At 34.9% G+C, this 14,208-nt stretch overlaps 1 protein-coding gene across 1 annotated transcript; it reads right to left on the reverse strand.

Annotated features, from left to right (window-relative positions):
- Positions 1–2,563: 2,563 nt before the first annotated feature.
- Positions 2,564–11,052, reverse strand: gcm2.L (glial cells missing homolog 2 L homeolog). The gene is made up of 5 exons (XM_018267786.2): positions 10,771–11,052; positions 6,985–7,237; positions 6,415–6,527; positions 5,899–6,024; positions 2,564–3,985 (listed from the first exon to the last, which is right to left on the reverse strand). Exons 1-5 carry the CDS (start codon positions 10,867–10,869, stop codon positions 3,131–3,133), a joined length of 1,446 nt encoding a protein of 481 aa, XP_018123275.1. The 5' UTR covers positions 10,870–11,052; the 3' UTR covers positions 2,564–3,130.
- Between the last annotated feature and the right edge of the window lie 3,156 nt (positions 11,053–14,208).

Raw genomic sequence — 14,208 nt, forward strand, 5'->3', positions numbered from 1 at the left:
ATTGAACAGTGGGTGGCTTGCAACAATGGGACACTGAACCCAACTCCAGCCTGGACACTGTTTGCAAGTTTATATGTACTCCCCTTGTCTGTGTGGGTTTCGTTTGGGTACTCCAGTTTCCTCCCACACTCCAAAAACATAGAACAATTGGCTCCTCATAAAACTTTCCATAATGTGTGTGTGATAGGGACACTATAAGCTCCTAAACTCCACTGGGGCAGTGAATGATGAGTAACCTCTGTAAACCATTGTGGAAAAATGATGGTGCCATATAAATAACTTTAACTGCATTAAAAAAAATTATTGGACTGAAAGTCAACTAAACAAAAAATTACTTATATTTTTGCTAATTTGTTGCAGTAAGCAATGTCCCAACTCCATTTTAAAAACAGGCAGGATCCCTATACTCAGTTGGCTTGCTTTAAGATCAGGAGTAATGAACAGCATTTGGAAAGTTACAGCAGCTCATGCTCTTAGGCAAATTGATCCTCAACAAAGCTAAAACAATTAACAAAAATTAAATACAATAAAAAAACAGTAAATACAAATAATAGTGTTTATCTCTCAGTGCTGGAAAAAGTTAAGAACAGCTGGAACTAGGGGTAGGTGGGCAGAAGATGTACCTAGGGCCCCAGTGCGTCCTAGGCCCATGCCTCTTCTCCCTACTCCTAATTCCGGCCCTGCTATCTCCCCAAAAAAGAATTTTATAATCTAACTATTAAAAAACTATGAAACACAAAGGTGGAAACAACATCATAATCATATAAGAAAAACACCTTTTCTGTTTAAATGTGATCTTCGTCAGGTTTTGGTAATTGCTAATTTAAGTGTAACTGCACACACCCTATGATAAAGTTTTGCTTATATTACACCAGATGGTAACAGATACACTTACTAAACATTATCTTGTGTCTCTGATGTTGAACAAAATGATTAGGGCGTAGTTTATTATTTTGTCTGAAGAAGGACAGAAAGTGTAAAACTCATATCACACACACACACAGGTAGACAAAAAGAGTAAATATGGATATGCTAACAGATGCTAACTCTATTCATTCTGCACTACTTGCCATTATATGTTAACCAATGACAGAGAAGAAGCAAACCAATGGATATAATTGTAAGCAGGAGTGTTCTTGACTAAAATTTAGAAAAAAGTATTTATTATTGCTAGAATTAGTGTTATAAATGAATAATATGCAAGACATCTGTCTACCTACTAGTTAATAACCTACATAAAAAAAGTGTTGCATTGTCATTTGTACACTGATATTGATATCTTCGCCTTACACTTACATACTGATGGGCACATCTGTGGTAATGTACCAGTAAGCAAACAGTTGCATTGGTGTTTCCAAAATAAGTGCTAAATGGATGTTGACTTTGCACACCTCACTAATTATTCTAACCGGGATATTTCCATCACAGGCTGCACATGAAAGAACGTACATGCCAGTGAATGGTATGAAAACATCACTTCGATTTAAATGAAATTCATCTACAACGCCTGTTTTGACATGATTCCACTTGTTAGTCATGCTTGATGGGATTCTTCCATTGTATTTAAGTGCAAGTGATGAAGGTTTTTTTCCCTAACATTTCCTCTAAAATTGTGGATCCGGTTGCTTTTCAGTAAGCACCAAAACATCTAGGTAATGTTCAAGAAACTGGAGACTTGTTATCATAACTGCACAGAAAAACAACCATTCTGATGTTCTTCATCATCTTCTGTGTTGAAACAAACCCTCCAGACCTTAGATAGGAGGTGACTGTCTGTTACTGTAGTATAGTATTAGCATAAAGTTAAAAGTTTCCCACTAAGTACCCTATTACTAGTAATTGTCTTTAAATTTCACAGAAACATCAGGAAAACATTCGGCCCTCTCAAAACCAATTTTTTGAGTTCGCTGCTGAGTATTTCTATTGCCAGTATGCTCCAGACAGAGCTTACTTATTTTCATTTTTCCCCTTTCCCCATATATTTCCACATTCAGACCTACCTGGAACACAAAGGTTTTCAGACAATGTAGTGGGCTGGTGATTAAGTGAATCAAGTATGAAAACTAGTAAAGGTGTTGGTACAGTATCATAAGAAACATTTACTTATTCTAATGCCGTAGTGATGTTAAAAAACCCAAAGATGCTGAGAAAGCCTTTCGATAATATAATGGTAGACCTAATTTCTGAACGACTAAAGCTTAACAAAAAACTTGAAATGCTGAACAGCATATGTCTGTGTTGCTTGACCCCCATAAGCGTATGTATAAGCATAAGCATATGTAGAAATTAAATGATCTTTATAGTTGCTTGAATTATATTTCTACTTCCAGTTTCTACTTGCCTGACTGACAACTAAAGTGAGGTACAGATGTCTCTCTGGCCATTTTATAACCAGCACATCTTTAGAACAAAATGTATTCTTGGTGATATTTATACACTCTTCAATAGGATAGAATATTTTTAATATTCAAGCAAATTCAAAATACAAGCTGACACCATCATCATATAAAATAGAACCTTTATAAACACAGACATTGAAAACAGTACAAACATACCAAAAATATAAATAGCTTAAGTTTTTATTAATATATTCTATATTCAAAACACAAGCATTTACATCTTCCACAAAATCTGCTATATACTGTACAATGCGTGGGTACAATACTGAATGATGAGATCTACTAATGTTACTGTATGTGTTTGAGGTATATCTTGTGACATAAATATATCATAACATATTTTACATTCAAATTTCAAACTGCAGCACTCACAATACCTATATAGCACATAAATTACAAAATTTCTACAAATGTCTTAATTGTGAAACCATGTGGAGTTAATAAATAAGAACACAATGACCTTCAGAGCAAGTTACTGAAGCAGTTTGGTGTATGCTGTGTTTGCAGTTACTTTATAAATATACATGTATCCAAGTTACCGAGGCTAAAATTAATTCAAGCTTTCATTACATACCTTTTCATTAAAAATATTACATATTTCTAAATATTTCCTCCATTTGATACATACAGGAGCAATTTCATTGCTACAGTTTGTTTGATACACATTTATTATTATTTTTTGCCTCCTTGTAGCAGTTTTAGCTGATGTGGTGCATACTGTAGTTATTTTCTCAGTATTCAGAATTTTCAAATCTGTAAGGTTGTCCTATAAAGCTATTCCCCATGCGGGATCCATAGCAATAAAAGTCAAGGTTGTCCATTCTCTCACACTTTGTAGGAAACTGGTCTTGATAGCCAAGTGCAGTTTTGACGAGTCCAAAGTCATCTTGAGTTTTAATCTCTGGAAAGATACCTTCTGAGATACTGTCTTGAATGTGTGCATAGTTTTGTAATGCTTTGACGTCGCATGAATTCTCACTATATTTCACATCTGGAGGCTTGTAGGGCTGGTAGGATACCTTGGTGGTGGTGGTAATAACAGTTTGTAAGGCTGGAGCAACTGGAGTTGGAGTTCTCACATACTTACAGGGATATTCTCCATTGTGATAGGGATGACCAGTGTTTGTCTGAATTTGTCCATAATCATTCCTCTCTCCATAGGCAGATTTACCAAAAATCTGTTTCCATCCATGAAGCTTTGGAGGGCTATCATAGCTCCTCTCACCTAAGTTTTGATGATTACCATTTAACTGAACGTGATCAGTATCAGAAAGATTTCCTAGTGGCTCCTTATAAAGTGTAGGGTACGAACTAGAATTGATATATCCAGGCACAGAAAATTCATAGCATGGCGTTCGGGGCATATATATCCGTGCATTGGAGCATTTTTGAAATGATGACTCTCCCTGATATCCCACAGTGTCATATGAGGGCTTGTAAGGCTCAGCACTTTGAATAGAAGGATAATGTTGGGCTGGAACAGGAACATATCCATCATTCACAAGACCAAACCGATCTGTTCCATCTATGCAAGCTATAGGGTGTATGTTTGGGAAATGACCACAACTGTCATTGTATCTTCCCACCTAAAAATAAATGCAAACACAGGCTGAAGTTCAATCCAATTCAACGATTCACTGAAATAATATAATATGGTTAAAATGATGTGTTATATGAGACCATTAAACAAAACCTTTATATATTCATTGTCTTTTATAGTACATGTATTGATATGTGATCAAATTAATCCAAATTTTACCAAGTTATAAAATATCTGCTATAGGCTCATGAAACAAGTAGCAGTGTCCAACCTCAATTTCTGGCATCAATATTGCCCCACATTGTTGCTTGTTGCTTAATAATCATGTGAAAACTCTTAGCTTTGCTACCATAGGCCCCAGTGGGGACAGACTGAATATAATTTTGGGCACACAGCATGGTATTAATTAAAGCAAAATGCCAGAGACCACTATCTGTGCCAAGGAATTAGTTGCACAAGCCTGTGTCCATACTATGGACTTTCACCACTGGATCCATAGGAATCAGTTATCAGCCTATATACACATACATTCAGGTAAAAACTTTGCATTGCATATTGTTATTTTTGACATTTGAATTTAGGTGTATACATGCTAGGGATCAGTTACTAATTCCAACCCTTAAATAGACATTTGGTGGATATTTGAAATAATTGACTGCTGTCAATTCTATACTATATAAAAACTTGATTTGGTTCATGCATTGCACTTAAGACTGTGCATGAATGGTTTTAAGAAGGACCTATAATAAATATTAGTGATGGTTCTATTGCATACAAATGCAAGATCAACACATATGTTTATATTGGGATTAATTGAAACTGTAAGGTGTTAAACTGTACCAATTTACCAAGATTCAATGCAGTATTTGTATAAAAAGTGCTATCCCAAGTTAGCCGAAATGTGTTATGACATACTGTAAAAATGTGAGTAGCCTTTTCTAAGCTTGGTTGCTGTGGGTTACAAGATGTGGAGGCCAATTTATTGAAGGTTAAATTTTAGTGGTTTTAAAGCTTTTTGAAACCACAATTAAACTCTTTCGGGGGAATGTATTAAAAGTTGCAAAGACAGACACAATTCGCACCAATAAGAAAGTGAATAAAAATTCACATTTCACAATGTAATATTACTTAAACAGTTATTGCATTGCAAATTTTAATTGCGCACTTTTAAGAAGTGCTAAAAGATGTCGCAATGTTTTGGAGCAAACATAATTTTTTAAGTAAGAAGTTTTATTACATTCACTGCGCATTGGCACAAACGATAACTTTCGCAAACTTGAATAACAGAATGGAGGATTAAAAAATGAGAGGGTCTAAACTATGATCTTGGGAGTTGACCTGATATTAGACCTCAAAGAGTCGTTTAAAGAGATACTGACCCCAGAAATTAAACTCTTTTTTACATCTATCATAATATTGGCATTAATAGCTACTTATAAATTTGCCATAAAGCATTTGCACAATGCTTTTACATTACCTGTCTGGTGTCCCATATTCCTGTATGAGGGGGCTGCCATATTTGTGCAGCAGGAGTCCGTTAGCATTAGAAACTTTAACTGACAGGCTGAGATGGGACAGTCAGGTTGGCAAAACAGTCAGGTTTAGAAACTTCAACTAACAATTACTTACAAAAACAACCCTCTCAGCAAAAAATGATCAACATGACCTATAGGTAACTTTTAATACACATTCATATTTTAGTCGTTTTTTTAGTGTCAGTATCACTTTAATTAAAAAGTGTGACTCTTCCTCTATGGCCTTTTATGTTTTTTTTTATGATTGTTATCCATTCCCATAGCATTGTCATTTGATGATCGCACAGTATTTAAAATGTGGTTACAATGCATTACTGCCAGTGAAAGGTGAAGGTAACAAACTCATAAATCATTTGGCCAGGTAAATATATGATTTGGCCTGACTTTACCTGCAAATATACTGCTGTTGTTATTTAAGCCTTACCTCAGGGTCCAGAAACTTCTTTTTCAGTGACAGATGAGATGAAGATATTTGACGTTTTACTGCACTTCTCCTGGCTTCTGTCTCTGATTTACTTTCTGGTCGAGGATGATCATGGACTCCCTTTGCCTATCATTAAACATAAAGGTGTGTATAAAAATAAATGTAATACATTCTATCACTGGAAAGATGTCTATCCTGATGATGGTTTCATTAGCATATGTGAGTGCAATTTGTAGTTTGTCTGCTTTGTGTAGTGGCCATGGTTAATGGTGTATACTTTCCCAGAGGATACATTGTAAATTTACAACTAGTGATGGGCACTTATTGGAGTCTATGGGCGTTTTTTTCATGGTGAAACCTGGAGAAAAATTCCGCTCATCGCTATTTTACAATCTACTGATAATAATAACAAATCGTTCAATCGCCTGAATGATACACAAAGGCAAAGGGTCATGGGCCTCCCACATAATATTAACCCTTTCTCTTGTTTGTTTATAAGACATTGAATGTAATTACTTGGAAGAAGATAGCTTTTCCATCCAGTCGCCAGAAATTAGTCACCGGATAACCACTGTGGCCTCGGCAAGGGATCAGTTCCAGGGCAGAGTTGCAGTTGCTGCAGATTTTTTCTATGAAATAAATGAAGCAAAGTTAAATCCTATGATGTAGTGATCCTGATAATTATGCATATTGCATTGCATACTGTACAATAGTGTTAATATGTTTCCCCCCTTTAAAAATCACACACTGATAGTTAGCACAATGCTATGTACGAAACCTTGTACCTTCAGGTTTTGCCTCGCCAGTTTTTGAGGTTTTTTGTTTCCCACGTATGCTACTCGTGGATGCAAAGTGCTCTGTATTAACGAAACTGATAATTTAAACAATTCTGATTTCAAGAGGAATAACCAGCTGCTCCTTTATCTTTGTGTGCTCTGCCATTTAATTAAGGGTTATGTCGCACATAGCTTTTTTATGCCAGGTTTTTACACACTTCCATCATGGCCTTTCTAAAACAATATATAATTCAGTGGAAATTAAAATAAAACAAGTGAATGTAAAAAAATAACAGTCTCTGCCACTTACTTTGCTGTTTCTGACGGGCCTTGTCACATATAGCTGGTCTGAGCTGTAATTTGCCACCATCTTGCAATGTACAATTGCGACTGCAAACCACCACTCCCAGGCAAGACTTCTTCAAGATCTGACAGTTGTGATTGTTGGTGTTTCTCATGGCCCAACCACTTAAATGGCGCTGGGCATTCTTGTCCTCTGCATTGTAAATAAATCTCACATAACCATCTGTCCATTCTTGAAAGCTGTCTAACTGCTTCAAGTCCTACAGAGAAATTGGCATAACATTCATATTATGATAGTATTTTTAATTATATATGCAGGGAAAACAAAAATACACATATCCACACCATAAACAGGAAAGATGCAACATTGCATTAATTCTGTAAACCAAATCTAATATTTGCTTTAATTATTGTGACTGCATTAGATGGATCAAAAATACTTGCTAGTAACTGAACTGTACAACCTCCTTGTATACCGCGCTGGGTTTTTGTTCTTTTTTGCTAAAACCTCCTTTTAAGGTTCAATATTTGTGCAGGCCCAATATCACCAATATTTCCAATTGGAAATCATGTATTTTAGTGTATCAACATGTAGCTACTTTTTCTGTCATAATCATTTTGGCTTGTTTTATTTATCATATTATTCCCTTTCATTGCTTTCTATATTCAAATGAAACAATATACATTATTTTGTGGCTTTGCAAACAATTGTAATGATGTAATAAAAGCATTTATGGTTTCTACTTTTCTATGTTTTATGTTTACACAGTAAATCAAGTATATGAAGATTAATAGCAATGGTTCCTAAACAATCCCGTGCATAGACATATTTTGAGCTACATAGACATAGATAGATGGAAATGATGAATAGATAGATAGGCACAGTTTTATCTGTTTTTAACTGCAAGGTTCCTATACTTTTAAAGGAACAGTAATGTTTATATTTACTTGAAATGTAAAACTGTATTGTTATGGTATTTTGGTGTGTGTATAGATTTTCAAAACACAAACCAAACCATTTGAACATAATTTGTGTTGCACCAGTACATGAATGTGAATCCATTACTGTATGCATAGCATCAGCATCAACTGTGACAAGTAGCTCTTTACAAGAGAGAAAGTTGTTTTTAAGCAGACACAACATATATTTAGTGCAAAGCATCTATAGAAAAGGAATCATATGTGAAGGTATTTTCACTGCAAAGCACGTACACTTCAAAGCTCTGTGTTCCCTTTGCAATACTATATAAATAAACTTACACAAACACACCAAACTAACAATAGGTACATGAAAGCTAAATATTAGGAATTCAGTTTTACATCAAACCCTTGCTTTTGCAGATGATACCTATGGTCACAAAAGCGGATACTTAAACCTGCATGTGTATTCAGCGATCCCTAACAAATTCCAAAACCCTTTTACCATCCCAACATTTTTTAAATCTTATGTTACACTGTACATTAGCTATGCAGATTCTCTCTTTATATATGCTATATATGTTATTCTGTTGCAGCAAGCTGATCGATGACTCAACCATTTAGTTTATAATCCCTTAAGAATAACCACTTCTCTTCTCACTTGTCTCATTCACTGCTTAGATTGCAAGTTTTGTGGATCAGTAGCACAGTGCTCACAGATGGAAATCCTTTGCACTGTGAATTATCGTGAATTTTTTGGACTCATTTTAGGCTCAATCCAGTATTTATATGCTGCTACCTATGAATAAAATAAAAATAGCAGTACAGTGTACATTGTGTGTTTATAGGTGCTCACCATAGATGGAAACACTAGGAGAAATCAGAAAATGAATCTAAAACCTCAGACAATGCTTGACTGTTTGCATATGTTTCTGTATGACATTGTGGTTAAGAGTTTTGCAGAGTGGTATTCAGTCTGCAGCTGCATCGCTTATAGATAACATTTGTATTGTATGTAGAATTCAGCACACACAGTAATTGTGTTTTACTTCACCAGTTAACTTTTATAGCCAGTGGTAGGAAAGCACAAGGGCTGCTGTACTAGAGCAGGTTGTACACCATCACCACATCACAAGCTTGAATCAACTACTCCTATTTCATGGGATATAAATTACTGATCAATGCAATAAGGAGTCAGTGCTGCAGGCAGACTGAATACTTTCTGCTCCTTCATTCAATGAACCACTGATCAGCACGCACCTGAGCTACAACCCGTGATTCGCAAGTGTTAAGGAAACCAGATTTATTTTTTGTAATAAGATAAATGGGGTATGGGTAATTTTTCTTTTATTCTTATTGTAGAATATAGCAAACATATGCATTATGTAAAATAAACAGATATTGAAGGTACTGGGGGGGTAAACTTTTGAAGCACATTAGGTTTATGCAATCAAATAAAAGGTAGAAGGTGAAATACAGAATCTCTTGTAAATGCCTCTGTACGAACTTAATGTGCATTATCAGTTGTTGTATCAGTTGTTTCCTATCCCAAAAACATACACATTCTATATATATATATATATATATATATATATATATATATATATATATATATATATATATATATACTACAGTCACAACAGAGGCTCGCACTCACAGGTCTTATGAAGAAAAATAAAGTGTTTATTTTGGCAAAAAACGACTAAGGTTTCGGCTAGCTCCCTAGCCTTTATGAAAGTGACTTTTGTTAAAGGCTAGCTCACTAGCCGAAACATTAGTCGTTATTTGGCAAAATAAAACTTTATTTTTCTTCATAAGACCTGTGAGTGCGAGCCTCTATTGTGACTGCATTAATTTTTTGGGCTATTTGCACCCAGGCACTGTCCACCCAATACACAAGCTGTGCCGACATCCAGCTGTTATATATATATATAGTATAAGTAAGTAATTCTAGCCATGCACATTGCCTTGTTTGAATAAGCTTCAATATAAACTACAGGTATGGGATCTGTTATCCGGAATAAGGAATAAATCTGTAATTTGGATTTTCATACATTGTCTATTAAAAAAAATGTCAACATTAAATAAACCCAATAGGATCTTTTCTTCAATAAGGATTAATTATATCTTTGTTGGCATCAATTACAGAGTATTTTTTTATTGTTACAGAGAAAAAGGAAACTATTTTTAAAAATGTGAATTATTTGATTAAAATAGAGTCTATAGAATATGGCACTTAGTAAAACCTATACAGTATAACCATCCATCTATAAATTGGGTATCACAGTAATACCATACTTTCCTGGACATGAAAACTTGGAAGGCGTTAGTATAACTGTAACTCTTTGCCCAAATAGATCAATCATGATAATCTGCCGGCAGCTAGCTAAACTAGAATTAAAATTCAGCGCGCACATTTTTGATTCTATTAATTTACACTTATTAGAAATGTATTTTATCCAAGGGTTAACTTATAGTAATTAAAAATTCAAAACATATAATTCTTTGGGTGCAAAATTCTGATAGCTTACACTAAAGTAAAATGCAACAGAGAGACCATGCTAAGCATAAGAAACATAGTGTTCAGTATACAGTTTAGCAGGGCAGGTGTGCCATACCGTGCCTACTGTTCTCAATCTATATCAAAATGTACCTGCATCCAGACAGATACTTTTATTTTTCATCAGCTAGCTCCTAGATTTTTACAGCACAGCAAGTACTGACATTCAGAACTGGAACTGGGAGGATATGCTGTTTGTTGGATATGCTGGTTTTTATGCCTGGCAGTTCCCATTTACTTGGAAGTGACCCCCCAAACCATACGCTGGCACTTCCTCGACTGGGAATAGCAGGGTGCTGGCATTGATGAACCCACCTGAGGCAGCTTTGGATCATTGATATCCCAGGTTATTTTCATTCCATAGGAACAGACACAGTCTGATTCTTCATACACATCTCCTGGGAGCCTGGCCATGTTGGCATCTGCAAGCCGAACATATAATAGACTTTAAGTAATTTTTACACATATACACAGTAATACATAGGTGCTGATCATCTCTAGATAGAAAAAATATAAACCGATGGTTAACTGGAGAGAAGACAATGGTAGCTAAATAGTTGATTCATCTCTAGATCCATAGATGACAGATTGATGATAGATAGATAGATAGATAGATAGATAGATAGATAGATAGATAGATAGATAGATAGATGATAGATAGATAAATAGTGGACAGTCCAGTTCTTGATTTCTAGAGGATCCGTAAAGTTTCAATTGGTTTAAAAGGAAAATCTACTACTGGGGCAATTATGTGCTCATGTGAATGTGAGCGTGTTTATAGATTTCCAGAACACAGGCAAAATGAAAGAGAAATAGAAGCTGCAAAACATTTATAGAAAAGTTCTTTAGCATCAGTGCATGCATGTGTGTCGCTAACTTCGATCCATTATTTATCAGCAGCTAGGACTGTGACAAGATGATGGGATAAAAGTTGTTTTTAACAGGAACAAACATAACACTTGTAGTTCACATGGCAGGTTGTTACTTTTGTAACATTCTTCAAAGTGAACCGAAACACAGCCCAGCGTGCCAGAGAACTTGTTCTCCTTGTCTTTCAAACGGGGCCATCATGCCCTCCATATATACATCTCAAATGTGTATATATATATATATCACACTCAATATAGTAGAAGAAATGCCTGGGCGCACAAAAAAGTCACATACAGAAAAAAGCTTGGACTTGAACAAAAAAAAAAGACAAAGTTAAAGACTGGCCCACAGAGACACTGTACCTGTCTATGTTTCTATATACATATAGATAGATATTCCTATAGAAGTGGTTCTGGGTCCAATTAGGTAGCATAATGTAATGTAGTCCCATGTTAGAGTAACTGAGAGGCTGGCTGACTCATGAGTTCTTACCTGGGTGCTGGAGGGAAATCAGCCCTGTGGCTCAGATTGAAGCAGAGAATGATGTAGTTAGTGCTCAGGGCTTCTCTCTGTGCTTATGTAGATGAAAGAGGATGGCCCTCCCTTTGCTTACCTGCTGTCAGTTGTGCTACAGCCCTGTGTTTGACAAGCACTGATCCGAGACTGACCCCTCCCTCCTCACAACCTAAGTTCCACAGGACAGAATGGACTTCCAAGTTAACGGGCAGATCACAGAATCCCAGTCATTCAGGGGCAAGGAAAACATCCACTTGTCAGGTGTAAAGAGAGTTTTAAGGTATATATCGGATGGGCTGGGAGACAGCTGTCACTGATCAAAGTCAAGATGGAAAATTACAGAAGGAAAGAGAATCCATACAGACAGTTCAGGAATATTTATCCCCTATTGACTGTAAACTGCTAACGCCTGTGCATGTCATACTACCTACTATAACAGATTCAATCACGTTATACTTTTTCGGAGGCTGCTACATAAACTATTGGACCTGATGTATTGTACAAATCCATTATCTCATGTTTCTCTTATCATTGGGATAAAAGGAAAATTTATTTTGTTTTCATTTCATTATAAAATAGGAATTGTTAATTGCCATTACCCGGTACATTAAACTTCACTATGAGAGAGGGGAAAGAAAGAAACGTAATTGCTATCTCTGCTTTAATAATCCCAACATTTCACTTACTGGAAATTTAAATATTAATTTCCAGATTATAATTTTAGAAGAGAACATGGAGAATTTCAAACCAACATTTGTGGAAAGAAAAATCATACCTATGGGTAACAGATTGTAATATACATATACATCCATACAACCATTAAATGTCACTGTCAGTAATAATGGATAATAAGATAATGTTGGTGTTTACAATGATTAACATTCATATTATTTTAATTAAATATCTTTCGTACTACAGTTTGGCTAAACTATATACAGTATATAGCATAAATGTTTTTCAACATTTCCCTGATTTTTTTTTAATTACAATATATATATATACACACAATATACAATATGAATATATATATATATTTTTTTTTATAACAATAATATTAGATTGGATACAGATGAACATTTCCGATACACTGTCTATAGCTGATTGAGTAAAATAACTGTTGTTGTTATTATGTAGTATTGGTGGATATTTATAATTAAATTCCATCTGCATTTCTGTTATTGGCAATTATTTCATTTTCTATAATACAGATGATAGATGGATTCTTTTGGAAAATCATAAATAGTTTTGGGTCCATTTGTAAGCAAAGTTCTCGCAATTTCTTATTTCGCTTCTGGTGAATTCATTTTGTTGTTGTTTGAAACATCAAAAAGAACACTTTTATTTTTGGTTGGTTGTTATGTATCTGTGCTCAATGAACCAATGAGATTGTCATAAATTATTAGACACTTAACATAATACAAACGTAAAAAGTTTGCTAGTGTTTTGACTGTGTGGGGCGGGTGTCCAGACAAACTCCTTCTTGCCCCTATACAGCCAAAATTGCACTGGGTGGAAGTATTTCACATGATGATTATTACTATTTTTGTTTAATGTTTGCAAATATATTTATATTATGTCTGATATATATAGTATATATTTACATATAATTAAATGGCTCAACTGTTGGACAGTTGGATTTATATACACTAAGGGGGTTATTTTTAAAAGTCTGATCTTATCTCAACATTTTCTACTACAAACTCCAATAAATCCGCTTTATTATTATATATTCCTGAAAAAAACTGATTTTCACAATTTTTTTAGGATTTTTTTTTTCACCTGAAAACTCAGATTTCTTATGCTTTTTTGCCCAAAAACTTCAGGATATTGCAGGAAAAAATCATTGGTACGTCTCCCATTGACTTATATGCAACCTCGACAGGTCTGAGATGCCGGATTTTCTAATTCGGACTTTTCCATCCTCGGGAGTTTAATAAATTCCGAAAAATTTGTGATTTTTTAAAAGTCCGATTTTATAAAAAAAAATCGCAAATGTTTTGGGATTTTTGCATTCAGAGTTTAGTAAATAACCCCCTAAGTTTCAGGAAAAGCCCACTGAAATTATAGCATTGGGTTTTCATTATTATTGCAGCACTAAGCTAACTGCATTTATGTGAAAAGAATTGACTCCACACATAACAATTACAACAGAGTCTTGTTTCGTATCTCATAGGGATGATTAATGTTTAAGGAAATTATAAATATTGTGTATTTATGTGTATGTGTATATATTGAGTTCTGGTCTGGACTCTAGAAGTATACATACTTTCACCAATATACAGTTAAATAAAGTTCCCTGTGCAGAATACGCTTGCCACTATGTTTTAATGATCATTTATAAAGGGATATAGAGAATACTGTAGCTCT

Source organism: Xenopus laevis, chromosome 6L (genome assembly GCF_017654675.1).
Source record: "Xenopus laevis strain J_2021 chromosome 6L, Xenopus_laevis_v10.1, whole genome shotgun sequence".
NCBI lineage: Eukaryota > Metazoa > Chordata > Amphibia > Anura > Pipidae > Xenopus > Xenopus laevis.